Consider the following 26,179-nt stretch of genomic DNA (forward strand, 5'->3'; position numbering starts at 1 on the left):
TTCTTTCTTAAGGCTATATACTGTAATCAGATGCAGTTAATTTTTGCATTCCACTTGTATATTGATACTGATTTAGCCAGTGTCAGCACTGTCAATATCATTAGTAATGTGGCAGGTAGATGGAAATACGAATGTGATTGCATTAATAAATTCTTAATATATTCAGCCTTTCATAAGCACATAGCATTACAATTTATTCACTATTGTTTAAGACCATTTTAAAGAAGAAGTTGCCTATTGCAGTGCTTTGTCAATGTATCTTTCTGCCAGCAGATCCTGGCTTCAGGTCTTTCTTAAATGAAGAAGTTTTGAAGTAAATTTAGTGTAGACATGAAGAGTTAATGCTGTATATTGCATATTAGCCATGGTTTGCAGCACCCTATATATTTTCTCTTGTATTTGGCCATGAAAATGCTTCTAGAGCATTTTTTTTTTGTTGTTGTTGCTTTTCCTGAGGGTACTAAAAGGAAAGTTTACCTGAGATTTCCCACTTTTTAGAAAACTTATTTCAGAACAGCCCACCACAAATGGAACTGCCATTTATTTGACTTAAAATCTAGTAAAGATAAAAAACAACCCCACCATGGCTTTAAAATAAATACTGTACGTTTTTATATGACACATGTTATTTCTATTCATAAACCTTAACTAAATTTAGATTTTTATTAATCCAATGTGACCTAAAAATTTTGCATTAACAGCACAATGTGGAATTGGGCTTATTCTCTTTGAATGCAGATAAAGCCATCATCTTGAAAATAGCTCTTTCTGACAAAAAGGTGTTCTTTTGAAATAAAGTCTTATTCACTACATTCCTCTTAGAGTTAATGTGAATTTTAGTGCCTCTAATTTTAGATTGAAGTGAGGTCTAGAATAAAACCCACTGGCTGACAATTGAATTTATAGATAGTTGTGAATATTTCAGGCTTGAATAATAGAGCTGTAGAATTTCAGACACAGAGAGGAAGAGAGAATTAAACTCCAACTGTAGTTTTACACTATAATGCAATGGTGTCTAGGAATTCTTCAGTGTAACGAGCTAAGTAGTAATTAGGAGGGAACTGAGGGAGGGATTTTACAGAGATCTAGCTTAGGCATTATTCCAAATGTTCAGCATGATAATTTGATGGTGGTCACACCTGCCATCCGTTTTAGATGGCTCTTGAATTACTTTTGTTCAGAAGTGGTGCAGGAAGGAAGGAGAGAAAGCCGTAGGTGTCTGTTGCCCACCCACAGGCAGTACCCAGCCTTGTCTGTGTTTCACCTCCTGGGGACTGGGAAAGTTTCTGTTCTCAGAGTCAGGCGCTGTTGTTTTTGCTTTTCCCTGGAATCGTTAATGTTTTAGCCGCATTTACGCTTTGCCAGCACGCACCAGTCCAGTCTGTGCTGTTGAAGCTGGAGCCAAAAGCAGCTCTGCCTTGGTTAGTACCAGAACCTGCTATTTCAGAGCCATCAGCAGGCTGCCTTTAGCACAGGCAGCACTGTGATCAGATTTTAGTGCTTGTTAGAACTGAGATGGTGTTTTGGTTCAGACTGCTTGGAGTGGGAGATAGCTGCTTCTGTACTGGCCAAAACAACATGCAGTTGAGCAGCTAATTAATTACAAGTGGGGCTTTTTCTTCAGGAATGGGGGAAGGGTGACATTCGGGCTCATTATTGCACAAATTAGATTTAAAAATTGTCCATGGAAGTTTCATGCAACAATGTGCCATCGAGCTGGTGATGACAGGCAGTGACTACTAGTGCTGTATTTTGAGACTTTACATGTGGAGTCTTGGCAGAAGGGAGGTGAAAAAAGAACAGAGTACGTGTTTAGTCAATAAAAAGATCTTAGTGTGTAGAAAAATAATATTAAAAAATCAGTTGGTAAAATGTGGAAGTTAATTGATAATCTTAATCACAGCTGTATAAAATTCAGTGTCAATGCAAGGGGAGAGAGAGACAGAGAGACACCATGTTTTAGTACCCTAATAACTTCTTACTCTAGTCTGAGATCGTAATGTATGTGCGAGCGGTCCAGTAATTATAAGGTAATAAGTGGAGTGGTGGTGTAAGTGCTCTAAATTAAAAGGAATTCGCAGAGCTGCTGTAAGTCAGAGCCGACCCGCTTTCTTTCAAACGTTGACTTGAGAAAAGTGCTTAGCCCAGAGTGCAAGTAGAAAGACAAGAGAGAGCTATCTATTAATTACAGCGCTCATTAACAGTGACGGCTACAAGGCAGCAGATGCAGAAGAAAAGGCACACGCTAGTGCAGGCTGGCAAGGGGATTTCCCCCCCTCCAGTTCTTGAGGAAAGGACAACACAAGCAGGTGGTCCACTGTAATAAGATATTTTCACGGCTTTAACCTTCCCATTTCCTTGGTTTATTTGCTGACACCAGATAGCTTGCTCCTTCCACCTCCCCAAATAAGCCCTGATTTTAAGTTTAGATCGTAACATTTCTGTACATCAATCTGGCTGTTTTCCAAATGTGCACATTAGTTGTTTTCAATAGAATTTTACAGTAAAAATCACAACAATTGAGAAGTCTAAATAAAATCCATAGGCACTGATTTTTTAGGGTGAATCTCATCTTAAACACTTGTCTTTAATAACGGGTCAGGCTCTTATCTCCATTACTCCCATTGGGAAGGAAGCCAGCTCTTTTGATTTATGTCTTTTTTCCATTGGTGAATTTGATTCCAGATATTAAAGTAGAAATTGATGAAAAATTTTTATTCTTAAATAAAAAGAAGTGGAAAAATGAAGTCAAGATCTCAAAAATTACTTCAAAAAATTACATCAGTCAAATTGTCTGGCCTTAACATATTTGCTTTGAAAACACAAATCCATAGTTCCAGGTGTCTTACAGGATAGTTGCTTTTCTGCAGTTAGTGTTTCTAAAGAAATGTTCATAGCTATGGTCTGACTTTGGCAGCTTCTGAGAGTACTGTCAGGAAAATGCTGGATAGGCCATTTGCTACTGTGGTCTCATAATCACAGCTGGAGAAAACGAAGATAATATCTGAATCAGAGCTTTCTAATTATTATTTTTGTCCTTTGTTCAGCCCAAAATACGTTAATAGTAAAAAACTTGGGGATGGAAATAGACAAAGATTTCTCCCCCCAGTCCTCCCTGTAGAAAGCACTAATTTGTTGGATCAGATATTGTGTAGTTTTATTTCAGATGCTTAATTCTGAAACTGTGAGAACTGAAAAGAAAAAAATTTTCACTTTCTGAAAGACAAAACTTATATGTAAAATTTCCTCTAATACATGTTTTTAATCCAAGAATGGAGCACATAAAATGTCAGATCCTATAGAGCTGTAGATATATGGGATAGTGCTGTAGTTATTACTGGTTAGTCTGAGGATAATAGCTAGAAAGTAATTGCAGCCACAGCTGATGAATCATTTCACTTAGATTTTGTGAAAATGGAGTTCAGCTGTAATTATTTGTTAGAGTACCCTGTTGATGTGCTACTTCGTTACTAAATAGCTGTATCTATAATAAAGCAGTATTAATGAAGAAAAAAAGATTGCAAGGGACCTGCTCTTCAGTTCTTGAATCAGATCAATAGATAATGGATATGTGTTTTAGTTAAGTGTGTTGACAAATATTAATTATAGAGCAAAGCATTTATGTGATCAAACTTGAAAATATTTGTTTCTGATAATGGTGGAATTTACAGAAAGAAAGTAGAGATGGGAAAATGAAGACATTTAATAGCCAGGCCATCTAATAGGAATTATAAAATTTTTTACTTGGTTGATGACAAATTCAGAATTTAGAGTTGATGTGAAGTTGACATGTAGCCTAGAGGGCAGGTGGAGGGGACAACAGAAGGATTTGGTCTCTTTAAAGTTTTTGTTTACTGCCTGTCTGGAGCTTTGACAAAGCTCTGTCATGCCCTTATGCTGATTACCTTCATGTAGAACAAGAAGTATTGACTAATGAATGAATGATGTGCAGTCCCTAACCCTTCCAGAGCAGCCTTAAAGAGCACTGTCTTTAATACACACATTCTTCTTTCTCTCTCTCCCCTCTGCAGGCTTCTCTGCAGAATGTCAAGCAAAGATCGACACATTGATTCCAGCTGTTCGTCGTACATCAAGACGGAACCGTCGAGCCCCGCCTCCCTGACGGACAGCATCAACCACCACAGCCCCGGTGGCTCCTCCGACGCCAGCGGGAGCTACAGTTCCACCATGAATGGCCATCAGAACGGGCTGGACTCGCCTCCCCTCTACCCCTCGGCCACGGGGCTGGGCGGCAACGGGCCCGTCAGGAAACGGTACGATGACTGCTCCAGCACCATCGCTGAAGACTCACAGACCAAGTGTGAATACATGCTGAACTCCATGCCCAAGAGACTGTGCTTGGTGTGCGGTGACATTGCGTCAGGGTACCACTACGGAGTGGCCTCCTGCGAGGCCTGCAAGGCTTTCTTCAAGAGGACGATTCAAGGTGGGTTGTTTGTTGATCTCGCTTTCTTTTGCTCAGAATGAAAATGTATGGTCTTTGGCTGAAGCCTGTTAGCCCTTCAGACCGTGCCTTTTCATTCTTCGTACTGCTTGGTCCTGCAGATGTTGCTCGTGAAGAACCCTCTTTGGCCTTCTTTGGGAGCTCTGCTTGTCACATGCCATGTTTATTTTGATTCCAAAACATGGAAAAGCGCTGGAGCTAATCAGTGGATGTTCAGATTTGTTTTCTCTGAGAGTTTTTCTGGATTCCCATAAATGATTGTTGCAAAGAAAGAGGAGCATTTTCAAAAGGTTGTCATGGACACCTCTTGAACACTCCCTGTGGCTGGCACACAGGATTGTGCTTGTGTGTTGCTCCTAGATACACCACTACTGTACTTAAATTGTTACAGAAATCTAGTTTACATTTGTTAAAGAACCGGTGCATGTGAAATTGGAAGAAAAATGCAGTGGTGTAGTGCTTTGTGCATATCAGTGTATTGATAACTGGTCTTTCAACCACTATATACAGTGACCTTAAATGAGTTTGTCAAATAACTGTAAGATCACATTCTAAGGAGAGTAAGCTGGCAGCTTTTGGTCTCTGCTCAGTATTTTTTACTAATTTGCTCTTGATACCTATTACAAATATGCCACATATTTTGGCATAAATTAGTACAAATGGGAGAATTTGCACGACTGCTTCTTCTAGCTTCAGAACCTATGGAGACAAAATAACCTTCTCCTTTGATTTAGATATCATCTGTTCAAGTAAAATTGAAGGTGCTTTATTTAAAGAACATGAGGCCAAGCTTGGCCTGTGCAGGAATATAGTGTCACATTAAATTAAACTCAGACTTCAGAGACTAAAATTAGGTTGCTAAGTCCAAATTTAAGCTCCTCAATAAAACCTGCTTGATTTTCATACATGTTGAGCACCTGAAATTCTCAGGAAAGGAAATGCAATCTGGTGATATACTTGCTTTTTAAGAATGAACATAAAGTGAGCTTCAGTTTGTAATTTCACATACCCCAAATTAAAAAACATTTGGTCTTAAGTATAGTGCTTCCATATTTAATGTAAAGTTAGTAAGAAAAAATAATGAATGTTAATTTGATTTTTATATTGCTGAGGCAATGGCCATTTTATTCTTCTCTCTTCCATTTTGCTGCTGGGAAGATTTGGGCCTTTTACCCGCATGAAGTGCCTGTTTTATGAGGGACATACAGACACTGAAAAGAAACATTATACTTCAGTTGTTCTAATGGAACTGAATGTTGCACTATTGGCAACCAGTAAACAAATATTCTCAATGGTAGCCTGGGTTTATATGTAAAATAAGCACACATACAGAGACAGTTGGCTCATTTCAAGTCTCTGTATTGGAAAAAGTAAAAAGAAATAAAATAAAGAAGAGGTAGGTGATTTCACTTGACCTTCAAGAACATTTTCAGAAAAGCTCAAAAAATGTTTCTACTGAAGCAATTTGTATTTTTTGGTTGCTAAACTTCAAGCACCAATTTCAACTAGCAACTCTGTTTTTATAAATGGTGTTTAATTGCTGTGTAATAGCTGTCCTACAGGACTGAATTGATGCACGATTATTTTAGTTGCATTTTGAGCACCGAAAAAACTGCTACAGAAACAAAACCTGATTGAAGTGTTGACTTCTGGCAGTAATAGGTAACTGCAATTTTACACCACACCACAGACAGAAAGTTTCTGGGCATGGGAGCACAAGGCAGAGACGTCATCCTCCAGATTAGCAACCTGGACTTGGCCACGCAGCTCAAGTTAGAACTGGCAGCTGTGCAAAAAGTCTCAGTGCGGCTGGAGCACGAGCTGCATCAGCAGGTGACAGTGCTGTGGAGACAAAAAAAATGCAGCAGGGCAAAACCAAGCATTGAAAAGAAACTAAGGAAGCATTGAAGGAACTAAGAATAGGAAGTACGTTACCCATCATAATGTCATGGCAGCATCTTCAGCAATGGTCCTGACTACATGGCACAAATACTGAGAGTTTTCAGGTGCCATCCAAAATAATGGAAGCTACTTGGGTGAATCAAACCATGGGTTTGGTAGGTGACAAAATGTCTAAAAGAAAAAATGGGCCTCCTCATGATTTGAATGGGAAAATTCTACCTTTAGGCTTGCATGAAGAATAATTCCCCTGAGGTTTTTTTGTTCTAATTGATAGAATTTAGTTCCAGTGCTCTGGAGGTCATTCTTCCCTGCACTGTTTCATTTCCTTGTTCATATAATGTTCCTTCTCTCTCTCTCTCTGCTTATTTTTAAAATGAGTTTGCTGCTGCATTACTGCAACTAAGAAAACAGGAAAACAGAAATAAATGCAACAGACTTTGAAATACAGAATAGAAAACCAGGCTGCCTGAAGTGTCAAATATTATAACTGTGCATATGTAGGAAGTATGTAGCATGTTTCAGCTCAAAGAATTGCTTATTTTAAATGCTAATAGCTTAATTGTGATGGGTACTTTATTATAGATGCAATGAAAAAGAACATAGGACTTCCCAAACCTTTGTTGATCATTCATCAGTTTACTAAATTAGGTCAGACCTGTAGATCCTCAGTGCTATTCCTGTTGAAATCATGGGCACAACTGCCCTGACTTCAGGGAGAGGAAGGCTGAGCTGATAAAGTCAGATTATGAAGCACATCCTGTGTTCATGTAAGGCCTGATGTCCTTTCCACGCAGTCAGTGGGAATCTTTCCATTCCAGAGGAGTCTCTTGAGGTCTCAGCAGGTGGAGGCCACTGGCAGCTGCTCAGAGAGCCAGCACAGTTATTTGTGCACCACCAGCATCTCACACAAGAGAGAAGCCTCACAGGGCACCTAGCAGCTCCTACACAAGGCAAATATCACTCTAATGTAGAGAATACACCTGTTTTTAAGGGTATTGGAGATTGTAATTCCCTTTCCAATTTAGCAGTTTAGTCTAAAAAACATCCAGCCTCCTGCAATCAATTCCTGCTCATTTCCTTAAACATTAAGAAATTAAATGAACCTTGTTTTGATGCATAAGAATGAGTAATTTTGTCTTTTTAGAACATATATTTTTAACATGGCCCAAAAATACATTTGAAGTTTTGGTAAAGTGTGCATAATTATGATAAAAATCAATAATATTAGAAAAAATTAGAAACAAGCAATTTCCTGGCTAAAAAAATTAAAGAGAACAAATCCACCAAAAACGAGCTCAATATATAAAATTGATGTCTTCTTATGTCATAGTAGAATGCAGTGATGTTCTGCCCCTTTTGTGAGATATAAGGTATGGAGGAACTGGATGTTCTCTCTGCTCAGCCTAGCACTCACTCAGCTGCAGCTCTCAGTTTGCTTCTGGGATAATTTACATGGTGGCTGATTGCAAGTGTCTCACAGAAATACACACACAGCCAAATCTTCCCAAAATTGGCTTAACATCAGGGATGGTAGAAAATAACAACATCTAAAAATAGTTACAGGTCTATTGATTTTTAGGGTCTCTTCACAGTTTTTGCTGTGCACTGTATTATCTTGAAAACTCTGAGCTTTCATTAAAAGAAAGAGGGGAAAAAAAAAGAATTTTCATTTGTCAGCTGGGTGCAAAGTCTTGTGTTCAACACAGAGGTCTTGTACTTACTAGATATTTTGTAGTGAATATTTAATGTAAATATATTTCTCATAATTTTTATTTGGTCAGTTATTATATATACTAGTATGCACACATTTTCATTAATATGTAATTACTCAGTGTTCATAACTTAAACATTTCAGCAGGTGGATTGAACTGGTGTTCTTGCTTTCAGGAGAGGGCTGAGATGATAGGACTTTCAGGTTCAAAGACAGATTATTGTCCTGTTTTATGTTAGCTTTTATCTCTCTAAAATAATGGCCTGTGTCTAGAAGACTTTTGTCCTCCCTTGTTCCAAATTGTCCAGACTGTTGTCTTTGGACTCTAAACTAGCCTGAAAAGACAGTGTGTAAAGCCTGCACATTCCTCCTAAGGCTTCTCACAAAAGTCTCAGATCTTACTTATAATTTCCTTGGGTACTGTTTGAATTTTCCCCACAAAAGCTAAATATTTTGCATTCAGTAGTCTTTGTTCTTGAATTTTTACTTTTTGGGTTTTTTTTTTGTTTATATGTTTATTTTTTGATGAAAAACTGCTGGACGAACAGCAGTGAGGCATCAATGTTCTGCGTGTACACAGGGTGAGTAAAGCAGGAGTTGGTAAGAGAAGCCCTGCAGTCAGACCCTCACTGTGTCATCACTCCATCCCTGAGAGCTGCTGCCTGTCCATGTCTGCTAACACAAACAGGAAATACTCTGTCCTTGAAATGCTGTTGTCTTCTGCCATCTCATTTTATGCTGCTCAGCTAAGAGCCTTCAGCTCTGCAGTTGTGCAGGGATGTTCCTGTTGTCTTCAAAGCCTGCCCAAACTCTCTGTACTTTGTTCAGCTCTTTGGTTACTCAGAGTTGTCTTTAATCCCTCTCATGTTCAGGTTTTTCAATCCTCTTTAGGGTGTTGACCCATTATTGAGCCAGTTTGAACTGTAAATATACAAACACTTTACAGTAAATACATTTTTATTTTTCTATCAGGAAGTTTTAATCAAGAAAGATAGAACTAGGTATGTACATTCAGATAAGGCAACGTAAAGTTTGATTTGAAGTTGCACGTGACTGATGTGGCTTGCAAAGGGTATTTTGCATTTCTGAAAGCTGTCTTCTGTAATACATTTTTGAGGAGGAAATGAAAGAAAATTAAACAAGATTTTATGGCTTTTCAGCTTCTTTGCTGGTAGCTAAGATTATTGTTGTTTTATAGAAGGGTAGGGTGGAGGCTCCCATCTTGGTGCACTGGCCTGTGGACCTTGGCTCTGGTGCAAAGATGGCAGCCCTCCAGTGAGCTGAGCGCTAAATGTCACCTGAATCCATCATTACCTGATCTAATCATTCACCTTCCTTATATAAGTGAAAGGCTGTGCATCAGCACTTCTTTCAAAGAATATTTTAAGCAAGCAGTGATAGATATCTTCGCTTTTCCCCAATTTCTCTGTGCCTGTGGGCCAGCCAGACTAGCAAGCAAGCATTTTTAATTCCTTCCAACACATCTTTTTATCCTGTCATAATGTCACTGTCTAGCTATGGCAGCTAAACATGATGAGACAATAAAATATAAACATGCTGAAATCTCAGAACCAGAGAGAAGCTTAAAAGTATACAGATTGTTCTATCTTTTTTACTATCTCTGCTTTCCTTACAAGCTTGAAAATTGTAATAAGCATTTAGATGATTTGGGAGTAAGAATGAGCATCCTGATTGGTGCATGGCTATTTTGAACCCCTCAGAAATAATGCAAAAGAGATGTGATTTACAAATAGTGCTGGTACACTAGTATGTACCAATGCCATTATAATTAGGTCTGGATCTTGTTTTGTTGTAAACATCTCTGAAAGCCTCCAGCCCACTTACAAAGCTCTGTCTTGTTTGAAACCAGAGACATGAGAAGTCTCAGCTAGCAAGTGATTTATGTTAATGTTTGTATTACTTTTAATCACCTTTTTTTCTGGTGTGAAAATGATTCAGTTTGCAGCTTTACAGACTGAGATGCTCTATGTGCTTATAAACAAACAATGACAATCCTCCATGCTATTGTAGTAGAATGTATCAAAATTGACCTAGATAAAATACCAGTAGGAACCAAATGTAGATAGTTCAGTCTTTCTGACTTGAACAGCTCTTAAGTGACTACAGGTAGCAGGGGATCAGTTCCCTCTGTGCCTTCAAAGCATTTGTTCTCTTTTAAGGTGACCTAAATGCCCTTCATTTCTCGTGAATAAGTTGAGTACAGGGGGATTCAAAGGTAGTTGGACCTTTACAGATTCAACCCCCCCTAATACCAGTCTGATACTGAAAATTATGGTGACTTGGTGACTTTTTATGATGCTGGAAACCAATCTACCTAAAGGTAGAGGCTGATACATGACTGTCATGTAGTCAGAGTAGCCAGTATCACCTTTACATTTTTGCTTTAAATCATCATGTTGCTTTCTAAGAATTAAAAAAAAAAATAAATTGCAAGTTCTAAATGTTTTAGTTCTGTAACACAGTACACTGATTTCTTCAAAGCAATTCAACATAGTGACTTCACTAAAAATGTACTTTTAAGCTGTTCATGTCCCTCTGTCAAACACCATGTTTAAAAACTAACTGCTTCTCCTTAGTTACTTAACTCCTAACAGAAAAGGCACCATAAGCAAGAGATGAAACATAACCCTTCATACATGGTCCTGTCACCTTGAAAAGATACTTGAGACATTTGGGAAGCAAATTTTTAAATGTTCTGTAACTCTGTGTGTACACTATTGCTTCTGAAGTCACCTGGGTGAAAAGTTGTGAATACAGTCAACTTTATGCTTAATCATCTCCAGATGACCTGTAGCAGAATTCATAATAGGTCTGTAGTTCATAGAGCTTTCTTACAGTATCAGGTGAATCTGTCTGAGGATTTGTCAGGCAAAACTGGATTCAGTTATTTATGTTCAAATCTGGCCTCATCCCAGCCTGACCCTACTCTGAAACCTTACCGGGGGTACTTTTACATGTGAAAATATTTACTCAAATTCAGCTAAGTTGTGACTGTAAAGTAGAGAGCAGAGTCTGGAAGAACTGAAACTTTAGCCTGAGAGAAAATATTTTTACTTTCCTCAGTTCAGCTTCATTAAGACCTATAAACATGGAAAAGATTTTCAAGTCTGGGACTTTTTGTCTATTCTATTCAGTTAGGCTGTTACTCTTGATTTCCAAGAGCTCCTCATTCTCAGATTCTCAGGAACTATTCTCTTCCATGTGTAAAGGTGAAACCTAACATAGTGAAATTCACTCTGTTAGCTTAGATTCTCCTGTGTCTCTTTCTTTCTGAGTTCTCATTATTAAGTCCCAGAAGCCCTATGGCTGTGATCTTGGCTACTTTCCATTTTTTGGAGTTTTCATGCATAGCAATGCACAGGCAAGCAGGAGTATTCCTTTGGGTCTGTCACCCAGGAAAAGAGAGCATGAAGGGGTACCTGGGATAAACCTCACTGCAGAAAGTCTTAAATCCAGTTAAGCAGTAGTCTCTATGAAGAATGGGAACACTTCAGTTTTGAAATACAAGCTTTTGGAAAAAAGGTATTAAGTTAGGGAATGTGAAAGAGAAGCTTTGGGAGAAAAATGGAATCTTTTTGAACTGAAATGCAGCTTCATGAACTGATTATAGCAGAAAATTATTATATTGAAGGAATGTTGGTTCATTTACTTTTTTCCTTCTTTTTTTCTTCTGAGGCTACATTCCCACACAGTAAAAGTTTTGATACTGATATCTTCAGTGTTCCTCTTGCTTTTTTAGGTGGCTCATGGCTATTCTTTCCAAACACCTTTTCACCCTGCACTTAAGTCTTCCTCATAGCTTTTACTTGTCCAAAAATTTCCTGAGCATACTTCAATAGCTTGTAGAAATCCTTTTACGTCTTGGTGTAATATTGCAGTATGAAAAAGGAAATAAAGCTTCTGCTAGGACTTGATGTCTGTTCTATTTTTGTCAGTATTGGTGGAAGAGAGACCCCTGTTCCAGCCTGTTTCTAGAGCCAGCTTCTCACTTTTAATATCTGGGAGGTTCTGAAGATGTGACAGTTGGTGACAATAACTTCTACCAAGGCAGAAGGCTCAATGCTTTCAGTGACCTCATCTTTGCCATGGCTCTTGCTTGTCCTGCCACCTCTAGTGTCACTGTCAATTCTGTGCAAGAAATGGGCAAAATGGTTTTGAGAATCTTGGCTAAATCCGCTCAGTTGCCTGACTTGTAAAGCCATTGAGTAAGTCCCTGTACCACAAAAATTGTTCTTTCTTCACTCCCCATTCAAGTAACATCCAAACCTCATCTGTGAGGTAAAAAAGAAATGGTACCTCAGCCCATTTATCCTGAGCTGTGTGTAAAGATGTGACTGTCTGAAGCATGTAGAATTGGAGAGCTGGGTATACAGGGTAAGTTTTAGCAGCTCACCTGCCATCTCAGGATCAAATGGCATGATGTTTTCCGTTTCAGCTGCTATTGGTAAGCACAGTGTTTAGAAGTATTTTCTCATTTTTCAACTGGGATACTAAAATTTAACAAATCAGTAAAAAAAGGAACTGATTTTAAATAAACATTCTTCAGTACATGAAGAAAGAAAAGGGGCTTAGGCTGGTATAAATCCCATTATATTATTCTAGCACAGGGAAATGTGTTTGGGGAGTGAAGATTTGACATATATTTTTATTTTCAAGCGTCATAGTAATTTATATTACTCAGCCCTTTAACTGCCAAACTGTAAAAGTCCATTACGCTACTGAAAGGAATATACAAATTATCCCCTGGCACTTTAGGCAGGAGTTTTACATATATGCTGTTATTCTATCAGCCAGCTAGCTGCACGATTCTATTAAGGAGTAAGTGAGAAAATTATATTGCCTGCAAACTAATTGTACAAAAGACTCTGAAATAAGTAATCCGAGCCCAGCTCTTTCTGAAAAGCAGCCAGGAGATATTATAAATCGCTCAATCGCTCTTGTCAGCCCAGTTTAAAGACCCCGAGCTGCCATGTTGATTTTGTTCACTGTAAAACACAACTTCCTCTCCAGCTGTTGACAGGACTGGGCAAACTCAGCTTTTACTCTTCCTAGCTGCTCAGTCTCAGCCTCTAGCATCTTGAAGTAAGTCAGGAATTGGTAGAGATTCCTTCCGGTTCTTCCTCTGAAATAAAATGCAGGTCTGAGTATCTTGAATGGGAATTCATATCTAGAAGTAAATAAGAAATTATGAAAGCTCTAATGACCTGGAACGTGCAGTAAATTCAGGTTTTTAATGAAAGTAAATCCACTAATACTTGCAGTGCTAGGTAAAACACATTTTAGTGTGATACAGATATCCCCTGCATCTGCATGTGCACTGGAGACAAAGTGTTTGTTCCTTGAACCCTTACTGCAGTGTAGCCCCCTTCTAAAATGCCAGAACCACTTTATGAGGACTAGCTATGGTCATTAGTAAGAGGTGGATTTTGGTTTCTATTCCTGTAACTCTGCTGAGCTCGTTGGAGGAATTCTTTGTAGCATCTTCCAAGTTCATTTTACAACACCAAAAATTAATATTGAGTGTCTGCTCTAGAATACAAGTCATTAAAGAAAAGCAGTTTAAATTGAAAGGAGATTCCCCCTGTAAGCTAAAGTATTGGAATCCAAGTGACTAGAATAATAGCTCCTTTTAGCATTGTTTAGGTATCAAGAATTTGCAGGAAAAGTAAGTTACACTGTGCCTGCTGCAGACTGTTGCATAGTTTGCAGAAATGTGAAATGTCAGGGTATGGATTAGAAATGTCTGCATAATGAAATGAGCAATCTTGCATTTATCTTTCTGGTTCTGAATGCTGCTTCTTGGTTTTGGCACCTGTACCTTTGTATCTTGGGACAGGATCTCTTGATACAGCGAGACTGTTCCATCTGCCCTGGTAGAGAGCTTTGCTTCCTGAAGTTCTCTGTTATAATCTTGATCTTGTTTTGATCAAGATTGTTTCTGACCTTGTGCAAAGGTATCTTTGTCTTTGATCCTGTGCAAAGCATTTCTGATTCCCTGTTTCTCCTTTATTTTTTTAAGATAGGGATGGTAATACATTTATTACTGTAGTGTAATGAAATTCATTAGATACAAGTTGAAAGCTTTGAAGGTCTTCCTGTGTAGTGGTTGTGCCTTTCTAAGAATGCCTTGTTAGAAGGAGAGGATAATGTGAATCCTTTTTTAAGCTTGCCCTTACCATCATTTTCTACCTATCCTTCCAAAAGTGTTATTTCCTAACTTTTCTAATGTGTATTGGAAAGAAAGACCTTTTGCAGGAACTGTTGTGCTGAATTCCCTACCCACCATATCCTTCAGTTTCTTAAATAGCTTTCTCCACAGCAGCTAAGAAAGGGGAAAAGGACTAAACTGCTTTGACTTTTGTCATTAGCATTCAGGCATACCAAGATCTGTTTCACTCACCAGCATTGCTAACTCACTCATGCAGCAATGTCCAGGGGGAAGAAAGCCTGCAAAGGCCTGAAAAGGTTATGCCAAATGTGCTGGTTGTGTTGGCAGAGTGCACAGAGTTGCCATGCAGACCTCCTTTATCATAAGTACTTAACCAATTTTCAATAGATGTAAGTGGTTTAAGTATTACTTCCTGTTGAATTAGCAGTTGCTGAGCATTTGAGTCTTTGTGCAATCCTGCAATCCACTAATGTGATATTTAATGAGGAGACATCAGTCTGGAGAAAGGTAGTCAATATAAATCAGTGTTTACGAAGTGTGATTAACTCTGAAATATTTCATCAATGCTGTGGTCCCAGGCAGCCTCTATGCTAATTATTAGAACCTGTGCATGTTTCAGCGGACTTTGATGGACCCCGAGTGCAGCAAACATGGAGCAGCAAAATTGCGATTATGCTCGGACTGTCTCTGATGACAATTTATGCATTTGGTGTGATGACCTCTTGCTTCCCAAGAGGGCAATAAACAGAATGCATTTTCATTAAGATACTAATGCACTTTATCACAGGGGGAAGGGGTTAGGAAATAAAGAAATACCTTTAAAGCAAGATGTGACAGACTGATTTGGAAGATGCTTTATTTAAAAGTCAGTTTCCCGGTGTAACTTTGGGCTGTTGCAAAGTCTGTCATAGTGGATGTAGTGTTGGGCTCTGAGATGCGTGGATGGGCAGATGAATAAGCTGAGCTAAGCTGTTTTATGAAAAGTGCAGTGGTACCAGGGCAAAAGAGAACAGATGTTCTAGCATTTGGACTTGGATACCCAAAGATGTGATTTTAAAAAAGTAAACTGCTCTTGTATTTTACTCGTTCATTTGCAAGCTTTTATTTTCTGATTTTTGAGGAGAAATAATATGAATTAGCAGTAGCAACAAAGAAAAAAAGAGATTGCTTTGCCCATGATGAGAAGGGCTCATGTTTAAGGATGGAGCTTGTTGTAGGCCTTAAGAAGGGAATTGGGAGAAGCGGGGGCAAAGGCAAACATCTCTTTTAGTTTTTGCTATTCTGACAGCTTGGCAGGAATGATGCTATTCCTGAAGCCTCTCAGTACAAGAACTTGGTCGAAAGTATAGAGAGAAGAGGAGATGTCCTGGAGCAGAGATCTGGCCTGGTAGCTGCAGAACATGCTAGATGTTCTAGCCTTATGCTAGAATACTGCCTTATGCTCTCTGCCAGCTGTAGTGGAAGAAGGGTGAAACTCTGTGGTACCTGTTATAGTTGATTATGCAGTAAAGCAGTCCTTCTTTTGAACTCTGGGCAAAGAGAGACTAATGAAATTGGCTAAAAAGGAAAATAAAGAGTGCTCAGAGAAGGAGCCTGAGCCTGTGGCTTGGTACAGAAAATAAATGACAAAATATCTTTCTTCTGTCAGCAGGAATAACATACATGAAGGATTTTCCTAGGTACCATATTTGGAGTGAGACACAGACTCACATTAGTTGTGGTTTTGTATATATTTCTTTCATATAGATGTCTAGAATTTAAAAAAAGGGTGAAAAAAATTAATCTTTTAACTCAGATATTTATTTTTACTTGAGAGCTGTTTCCTCCTGTAGCACTGCTTACTCTTGATACGTTCCAAAATGAAATACAAAGGCAATTGTATGAGTACTTTTGTGTGTTGGTTGTGTTGGTCAGTCAGTGACTCTGAGCCCCTGTTCCCCTGTCTGTTCCACACAGGTAACATAGAGTACAGCTGCCCAGCAACGAATGAATGTGAAATTACGAAGCGCAGACGCAAGTCCTGCCAAGCCTGCCGCTTCATGAAGTGTCTAAAAGTTGGCATGCTGAAAGAAGGTAAGACTGACCACCTCAATGTGTATCTCTGCAAACACTTGCTACAACTGTAGGGCAGTCAGGAAAGAAGAGAGACTGGTGAGTGTTCCAATCAGTTATTGCAAAGGCAATTGTCATATATACTTGCTCTTTCTGCCATCTGCTTCTAAGGTATCAAATCATGCTTTATCCACATAGAGTTCATCATCTTGTGTAGTACAGCAAAATGTACCTCAGCATTCAATCTCCTTCAGTAAGTAACTGATAGAGTAACCATCAGAATTCTCAAAGATTTCTTGCCTCCATTCCTTATCCACTGTTGCTTTCCCAGTTCTGGCAGAAGACCAAAACACACACTGTGTCTTCCTTTTATTCAGTTTTCATTCCATCAGGACAAATGAAAAGGGTTACTTCTAAATTAAACAAGTATTGTGTGTGTGTGCTGAAGTTACTGTAATTACACTGGAGCAAATTGTGGCATGCAGAAGAGGAGAATCCACCCTCCTCCCCTTTTTTTTTCCTAAAAGTGTCTGAGAACTCTGCCCCTCACTGTAAGTATATATTGAATGTTTTAATTCATCAATTACATTTTGAAGATAGTGAATGCAAGAAAATATACTTTAAGAAATGGTGCTGTCTTACCTGGAACCTGCTTCATCTATGTGACACAAAGAGGTGATTCCTCAAATCTTGGTTGCCTGCAATGCACGTACATTGTTGTTAATGTATATGCAAGAATACACTTGTAAGTGCATGTATTACATGCATTATTATTTTAGGGCACTGTCACCACCAAGAAAGATGCCATGTGCTTCTGAACTAGATAAACATTTGAAATGAAATCAGCACAGTGTTCTCTAAGTATTGTATCCAGGGGAGAGTACTTTGTGCTAAGCAACCACTTCAATCCTATTCAATTTTGCTTTGTCAGTGCTTGAAAACTCGGCTTTAATTACTGGTTGATTTTTGCAAATGGGTTGGTGGTAATGCAAAACAGGGTTTGTATGAAGCTATTGGGGTAAAAATCCAAGAAACAGCATAGACCAGTGGTGAGATGATGGGCAAATTAGGTCTATCACGCACCTACAGACATATTCTTATTGGATTATACTTGCTAAGAATAAACCTTGTTCTGTGCAACTGCTTTGGCAGATGCTATGATCCTGTGAGCCAAATCCTGCTGTCCTTAGTCTTACTTGAGCAAAACTCCTGTCAGATTCGATGGAGATTTTGCCTCAGTAAGAACGGCAGGATTTGACCCTCTCTTCAGTGGTTATGGGAGAGTTCTGACTTGCCAAAATCCTGCTATAACTGACCACTAGGAGCAGTCACTTAAAAGTGAAATTATGAGGCTTAGATAAACTGTAAAAAGAAAGGGATGACTGGGTATGGCACCTTTTGAAAAGGACTGTGCTTCTTAGCATCTTTTCTTAGTAGGTTAAGACCCTGTATCACTAGGGTCTCAGTGTATATCTGTATATATACAGATAATATACAGATCTATTGAGCAACTTCTTTGAAAATGAAACAGTGCTACCAAGAGCACTTGCAGGTGAATTGATTTAATCCTTTTCCTCTGAATTTTGAGGGCACTATTGTGCATGCATTAACATACATATATTGTAAAAAATCTAGGCTGTGTGCAGCTTCTGGGACTGCAAGAGGAAGTTGTCTCCTCTGCAAATGAGTAATTATCTCAGCAAATCTGTGTGCAAGTTTACTGTTTCTACATGCAGTTTTGTTAACTGAAATAATTTAGTTGGATAATACAGATGTACATTGCGAGTAACATTTTTTTGTTTGAATGTTCATTGTCCATGGATTCAAATAATTCCCACAAGTTTTCTTAATAAGAATCGCATGAATTTTCTACTCTAAAAGTACATATCTTTTTCTAAATGGCAAAATAACTAATTACTTTGAAAAAACAGTGTTGTTTATCTACCACCTATTATAACAACCTGCAAGAACATGTAAGGGCATTTTATTTTTTTCCCCCTTTAGTGGCCACTTTTTAAATCATGCTGATTCACAGTACATTTGTAAGACTGTATTTGTTGTAAAGATTTTTTTTTCTTGTTGGAAGGCAGTTCTGGAGATGGATGTTGTTATTTTAACCTACAGGAAAGTCTGGAGATGACTTTTTGACTTGGACCACATCCTTTATGTACAAAATTAAGAAAGATAATGTACTGACTTCTTGCATGTGTAAAGTGGTATAAATTTATTGATTAGCACGGACTTAAAATAAGCTGAAATTATTCTTGCAGCATCTCAAGTGTTTCTTTATGTACAGACAAGGATTTCAGTCTCATGCAGCATGTCAGAGATCATGCTGCAGTAAATCTATTCAAATGTAAACCTGTTCAATTCAATTACCAGTTTATAATAAAATTTGCTGCTGCAGCCTCCATGTTTGTCACAGCAGTCTCTACATGCTGATGGCACAGCATGCCTGGAAATTGACAGCCTAAATCTATTTACAAAAAAAATTTAGTTGCAGACCTGAAATAAAATCAAGTTTAAGCAGCTTTGAGAGGAGCATCACATTCCTTACAAGAACAGCACATCTGCCAGGGTGTATCTTCTCCAGAAATCTTACCTTGTTTGTGGGGAGTTTTCTTGTAGAAATTTATCCTTAACAAACAGTTTTAAAGTGTAATCCAAAGTGAAACAATTATCAGATATTGTGCTTTCTTTCACATTGCAAAGGACTTCACTACATTGTTATTTTGTGAATTGTCATATGAATTTCATGGTAGATTCTGAGTTTTAGCCTGGCTTCTAGGGCTGGGTCTGAACACCACTTATAGCAAATGCATAGGGTGGCTTCCCTTATGACATCTGCATGTTGAATCATTTATGTGACAAGATAATGGTGTTTTTCATCTAGCATCCAGTCTTTCTGTGGGAGACCCAGTGTTAGGGTGGTGGGGCTCTGTTTTGGGGTCAAATCCTGCAAGGGAATTGGGATTTCTGGTCACATGAAGTACAAGGTGGAGTAGGCATTTTCTGTACATTTTCTCATGGATCTTGGTGAGGCTGAACCAGCAGCACCTAGATTAAGATTCTTAATGATTTTTAGGATGTGGGCCAGGAGCTACAGCAATGTCAGGCTGGGCTGGCCTGGGATTGAGGCCCTGGCTGCATCTCCTGTTGAGTATCGTAAGAAGGTTTGTGCAGACTGATCTGGAGGAACACATTTTGGTTTAGCCCATGGACTGTTACTTAAAAACATGTTTGGGTCTGTGGATGGGTTTTGAGGATGTTATACTTCATACTGTAGCATTCAGCAGAGACTGATGAGCTTTTAGGCACAGGACAAATATGAGGATGTGGTGTTTTCATTTACTTTTTTAGGAAAGGGTTATTAGCAGCAAAGCAGAATACACTGCAGTCAAAGAAAAAAAAAAAACTTTTTTCTATATTTAATTTTGTGTCAGTGTTACAAAAAATCAGGTTTTCAAGTATCCCAATTGATTCTTCTACTGAAATGCAGTTTCTTTGACTGTATTTTTATTTTGGTAAATTGTCTCAGGTTCATGAGAACAGCTGAAACAACATTAAAGATTCTTGTATAGTCTAGGGATAAACTTTTCAAATGTATCCCTTGAGATTTCTTGAAATAATATTGAAATTGCTGAAAGGGTGCAGGGAGACATGTACAACAATTTGCCCTTTTAAAAAATGAACATTTTTAGGACATTCAGTAGTTTTCAGTTCTGTTGGTTTATAATTCAGTTCTGTCTTTAAAGTTTGGCCTTTCAAACTCTTTGGAAGCCAGTGATTATTTTGCTTCAGGTGGTAGAATTAAATCTGTGCTCATGTGCAAGGTTGGGTATTTTGGCTATTTCCCTTTTTATACAGCTAGTTGGATTGAGTAAAAGGGGTTCATTTTTTTTCTTTTCTCAGAGGAAAAATTGGATGTAAAACTACATAAGATGGTATGGGGAGTCTTGAGTAGATATTTGACTTTTTTTTTCTATTGCTAGGTGATCTGAGTAGAATTCAATATCTGATCTTTAATTAGTACTATTTGCCTATTAATAATATTAGTGGGACTATTTACTAGCATAGGCTTGTGGTAGAAGATATTATTCCAAGTTTATTATAGGACAGATCTTGCTCCTAAGGGCTTCCCATGTGAAATAATTCCAGTGGAGGAATTATTCCGAAATAAAATCACTTCTTGTTTCAGATGCAGCATTTGTATAACTGTTTTTACAAGAGGTTGTTCCATATGTTTTAGTTTTCTCCATAGATGCAAAGCCTTAGCCTCAGTTTTACCTGTCCCTGTATTGTAGGGAGGTTAAAAACTACACTTCAGAGGGGAATCTGTGGAGTGGCACTCATGCAGCTTTTAGACCATCTGGAATGCTGTATCCTGTTCTAGCTCTCACAGTTCTGTGCAGTACTGGTTCATATTTCTTACAGGGCTGTTGATACCAAAACATCTCCCATATATCTCTCATTTCTGGTATTTGGGTGTTTTCAGAACTTGTTATGGACCGTGTGCAGTGGCTGATCTGCATTGCTTGTTATTTCAAAAAGTCTAGTTCCTAAATGAGTGCTACATGGAAAGAAATGGAAGTTTATATGAAAAGTAAAGTATACTACAATAACAATGGCATGGGTTGCTTCATGTAAGTACGTTTGTATTTTCCTTAGGGATGGATGGCCTTTAAAAATCATCATCAGTCACTTGGTACCCAGTTAGAATAGGCAGAGTAACAAAATTCCAGCTTAATTAGTGCTGCTATTACAAATGAGAAGCCAGATCCTCACCAAGTATTAATGTAAGCTCTTAGAGGTGTGTTAGATTGCTGCTCATTTGGCAGGTTTGGCAATCTGTGCCATGGGGAAATCAGCAATGTACCTTTTTGTGTCTGTGAATCTTCACAGTTGCTTGTACATGAGCCGTCATTCAGGCACTAAAAATGATCACAAACTCTCTGAGATTTTCATCTGGGACTGCTGACTTGATGTGTAACCCTTCCCATCACAGCAGAGCAGTTTGTATGTTGTGCTTGTCCTGCTCAGTGAGTAGCCCTCAACACTTCTCATTCACTACTTTGCTTGGGTTTTTTGAGAATTCATACAGGCCCTCAGAGAGACCTCAGCATCCCTAGGGAAATGGTAAGGCAGTAGTTAGAATCTACTTCGTAAAGAAATCCTGGACTTCTAAGTGTTTTTATTTAGCTGTGATCTAAATAAAAGCAATTCCTGACAGTTTTAAAAATGTTTGAACATTTTAGATGCTCATGTAATGAACCAGAAGATTATTACATGAGTTACACTTTTTCTGAACATGCTAAAATTGGAGGTCTCTAAAATAATCTGGCTTCACACATTGAGAGATTTCATTCATTCAAATATAAGAATACATTTTTAGAAAGAGGTATGTGTATTTTAAAGCATAAATTACTGAGTTTATTATGGAAAGATTACCATATGAACATCTTTGGCTTGTGTTAAGCAGCAGATCGGATTAAATTATCATATTGATCCTTTCTGGCTTTGACAGTCTATGAAAATGAATCCAATAGAGCAAGGAGAACAGGCAGCTTGAGTTTGGTCTTACGTAAAGAGATGCGTGATATGCAGAGGAGCAGATTAATGGATTCGCTCTCAAAATAATAAATAAAACTAAGCAATCTTCTTTATGACTAAAATTGTGTTATCACCTATGATTTGAGGGTAGTGAAAAAGCCTGCTTAATAGGATTCCTTCTAACAACATCTCTTTTGAAAAGACCTGTGCATCAGACATTGCCAAGGTAAATTTCTCTTACAAGTCTAATACCATTAGTCTGCCAAGACGAAGGCAGAAATTATTGCGGATGAAGTTTTAGTTTCTGCTGCCTTTAGAAATCAGAACAAAGGAAAGGAGAAAGCATTAATGGTATTCAAAGAAAATATTTCTGTACAGGATGACAGTTAATAGAGCAGCAGTGACCTCAGTGATATTTCTTATGCTCTCTATCGTAATATTACACTTAAGGAGCTTCTCCATTAATGCAGGATATTAAACAAACCTCCTGTGTTATAACATCAAGAGATAACATAGTGTGTCTTCTGTTGATGTCTCAGCTCTCTTCTATGTTTCAATGTATTATGAAGGAGTTCGGTTTCTAGTGCAGCTATTTTTTTGAATTGTTTCTTTTCCTTTCCTATTCCTTCCTTTTCCCCTTTCTTCCCTTCCTTCCCCATTCACACATTCCCCCCTTTTCTTCCTCCCTTTTATTTATCCCTTCACTTTTATTTTTTCCTTTCCCTTTTCTCTTTCCCCTCTTTCTCTTTGCACTCCCTTTCTTTCTTTCATTCAGCATGTGCTTGGATTAATATATACTGGGACCTTTTAAATCTCCTTGGAAACAATAGAAGCTAATCTCTAAGTGCTGCTGGTGTTCATAAGTAGGCTTCTTTGCTCCTAACCAAAATGTGACCTGATAGCCCAGTTCACACATTAGAACTGACAGCCCAATTTGTCTGCCCTAAAACGCAGCTCATGACTCTCCACTCTCTGTAACTGATGAAGAAGGACAAACTATTCAACTTCAGGTTAGTGTTTATAGTCAGCTCAAGCAACGAGCATTTCTATTCATCCACTAGAAAAATACCCCAGAAAAAGCAGATATTGGGGACGTGGATAATTGTCCCAAGTCACATGAAAGCACCTACAGCTCCTACCAAATGTTGGCCTCCTGAGAAGCTTTCATGGTGCTTGTGTTCCAGTGTTGTGCCACTCTGGTTTGTGTTCTGTCTCTGAGTATTTTGTGGAATAAAGCAGATATCCCAGCAGTTTGCTGGACTTGTTCTTTAAATAAAATTTCTCTCTTTCTAGATAAAATTTTGTATTACTGTTGTCCCTTTATACAAATGCTTGCCTTGCAGAAAAGAGAAGGTATGAAGGGGATGTGGAGAAAGCAGTATTGTTTGTAAGTCTGAGTTTGAGAACTATTTACATTTCTTGGCTTTACACAGATCTGTAAATGGGGAAGTTTTTGTGTTAGCGTTTGCAGATCTGTGGTCAGAGCTGTTTGCTGGCTCACTCACCAGCAGCTTCCTTGAGATTAGCTGTTAGGTTGGGTCTGCTCACACAATCATTGCTGCCGAGAATCCCAGTGGCAGCAGTTGTTTGCAGGGTCAGACAGGCAAAGAATACTTTCAACCTAAAGTTACTTTGTACTTTTGTTAATGAGTTTGAAGGATTCTGAATTAAATTTTACTGTAATTTCCTTAGTGCACATACCTTACATATTGCTTACAATTGGAAGGAGTAAGTTCTGCAGTTTCATGGGTCTACTTAAATTACTATTAAAAATTAATCACTTTGTACTAATATTTTCTCATCATAATCTGAGGTGATTAACTGCATGTCTTCATTTGTCATATTTCTTCTTTTGATCCTGAAATAAGGAAACAGTACTTTCCTAATTTTCTAGAAAATATTCCATTGTTTGCAAAATGTGTTTGTTGGATTTAGCCCCTATGAACATTTGCTTATACACTGGAAGTATAGAGACAGCAGTATAAGTGATAAGGATAGGTAGAGACAAGTGTGAAGGATGCAGGGCTTTTCCCATGATCTCACAGACAAGTAGCTGCCTTTCATTTTTGGTCTCTGCCACCTATAAACACACAGATCATCAGATGTGGCACTGCCCTTTATTGCAGAGTTCTTGAATTCTTGCACGTGGGTCCTGCCTTATGATAAGTAAGTCTCATTTTGTAAAGAGTAACATTAATGTAATTTGTATTCTTCACTTTTTTCTGTTTCTGCTGTGTGGATACTTGCACATCCCCTGCTTGAGTGCTATAGGTGTAGAATCTCTGGTAGAAGTGCAATTAAGGGTAGTGAATGTCCTTATCTCTAAAGTAAACTCTGATGCCAAACTTTCTGTATTTTGCTCAGCCTTTGCCTGGGCCGCACCCACAGCTCCTCATCAAGACTCTTGCTGTGTGAAATCTTTGTCAAAACAGAATGCAGGGTAGGATTATTTGGGGTGAAGGGCTGCAGTGATGCAGGTGCTGGTGACTAGAACCCCTGTGGCAGATGTGCAGGCAGACTGCTGCTGCTGCTTGGGATGGATTGGCACTGAAAAGCTGAGTGGCTGAGGAACTCTCTTGGCCTCTTCACTCAGTCAAAGCCATGAATGTGTTGACAAGTAAGAAGATTTCCACCTGCAGTTGTTACATCTGATCTCATATAGTGCTATCCCTCAAATATTTCACACTTCTAAATCTCTGCTGTCTTAGAAAAAAAAGGTTAGAATCAATGTGAGTTTTGAGATATTCGTGTAACTAAGCCACAGTCTTCTCTCTGAGCAGTCATTGCCCTTTTCTAAGCTGAGGAGTTACTGCAAGTGGTGAGCCTTTGCCAGTTCTACTCACTGAGTCACTGGAATATGAAGCTGGAATATTATTTCATTTGATGTTTGTAATGTGGCTTTTGTGGTTGAAAGTCAGCAGCCTGAATTCTGAAATAAATGTGATCATCTGCAATGAATTGTCACTTTGTCAGATTTTGCCATGCTTACTAGCTATTCTAATAATAGATCTCATCTAACCAGCTTTTTCTTTTTTCCCTTTTCTTTCTTTTTTGTTTTCTTTTCTTTGGGTATTTATATGACAGAAAAGGGAAATTATGAGGGGAGTCTGTTGTGCTCACAGTAGTTGCTTAATATAGCTATTAATCTTTACAAATGAAGAAACATAGCTTTATTTTAAGCCTCAATAGGCTTTTATTAGATAAATGATTCTGGAGAAAGTCAAACACAGCTATGTTAAATATCTACACTTACTGAATAATATCAATATTTTCCTTTTTGCTCTTTATTTTTCCAGCAAACTTAATGTGTGTATCTATTTTTCTCTTAAGCATCTGGTTTATGTCTCAGGATCATCAGGTATAAGATGAGAAGTCAATTTGATTTACAGTTTTAGTGCAGCAGATCCAAAATCAACATTCCATACAATTTGCTTGCATGGGGTCTTACTGCACTCCATCTTAAAACAATTAATTATGAAAATAATTAAGAAAAAATGAAATACTTTCTAAAAGAAAGTCTGCGTGATACTGTCAGTTAATCAGCTTAACTCCAGTCTGCGCCCTTGGTGGCAGAATTGTTGGTGTGCTGTTTACCAGCAAAACTGCTTGACCAGCAAGAGGGAATCTTGGTAACTTGGCTGCTTGCTGAGCACATACAGATCTGGGAAAAAACAAGTAGTACAAGATCGTAATCCTCATCTTTTGTCTCTGTTCTTTCCCTCTTCAGCCAAGCATTAGTCCATACAGTGCTCTTCTTGTCATTTTTATTCAGCAATGTAAAAATCACTCCACCAATGCCCTGTCTCTTTCTAATACTCCTTTCAGTTCTGTGGGTGGGTGACTGAAGATGAGCCACGTCATTTGTTGTGATCTGAATCAATCGACAGATCAGTCTCGTATCATTTGCTCAACACTTGTACAGCCACATGTCGCTTTCATGACAGTCTGCCAGATAGTGTTTACAGTGGTCTCCAGCATCTGAAGTTCCTGTGCTCTGTCTCATTTTCTTATTTTCTGTAGTTCAATCCAGGCTTTAGAAAGGGGCACCTGAGATTTCACTGCATGGTCAATCTCAGCGGATAACATTTGGGAAGAGTATCTTGTGTAAGTCACCAGAACAGCATTTCTGGGTAGGAAGTGGTATCAGTTATGGTAAGGTTACTTAAGAGATGGCCTTAAATACACTTTGTATCCAGACTGAGGGAACCAGCATGTTACTATTGAGGTGTTAAGAGAAGTCTTCCTCTGTACTGATTTTTCAGGTCACAAGCCACTTGCTGGTTTCCCTGTCAAGCTCTTAATGAAAGCT

At 38.4% G+C, this 26,179-nt stretch overlaps 1 protein-coding gene across 8 annotated transcripts in view; it reads left to right on the forward strand.

Annotated features, from left to right (window-relative positions):
• ESRRG (estrogen related receptor gamma) overlaps window positions 1-26,179 on the forward strand; it is a 372,987-nt gene that overhangs the window by 246,022 nt on the left and 100,786 nt on the right. For all 8 annotated transcript variants that reach the window (XM_059467354.1, XM_059467358.1, XM_059467357.1 and 5 more), the window contains 2 exons: window positions 4,032-4,447; window positions 16,225-16,341. In XM_059467354.1, coding sequence (XP_059323337.1) covers window positions 4,032-4,447; window positions 16,225-16,341 — 533 coding nt within the window. The remainder of the gene's footprint in view (window positions 1-4,031; window positions 4,448-16,224; window positions 16,342-26,179) is intronic.

This window comes from Ammospiza nelsoni, chromosome 3, assembly GCF_027579445.1.
Source record: "Ammospiza nelsoni isolate bAmmNel1 chromosome 3, bAmmNel1.pri, whole genome shotgun sequence".
Classification (NCBI taxonomy): domain Eukaryota; kingdom Metazoa; phylum Chordata; class Aves; order Passeriformes; family Passerellidae; genus Ammospiza; species Ammospiza nelsoni.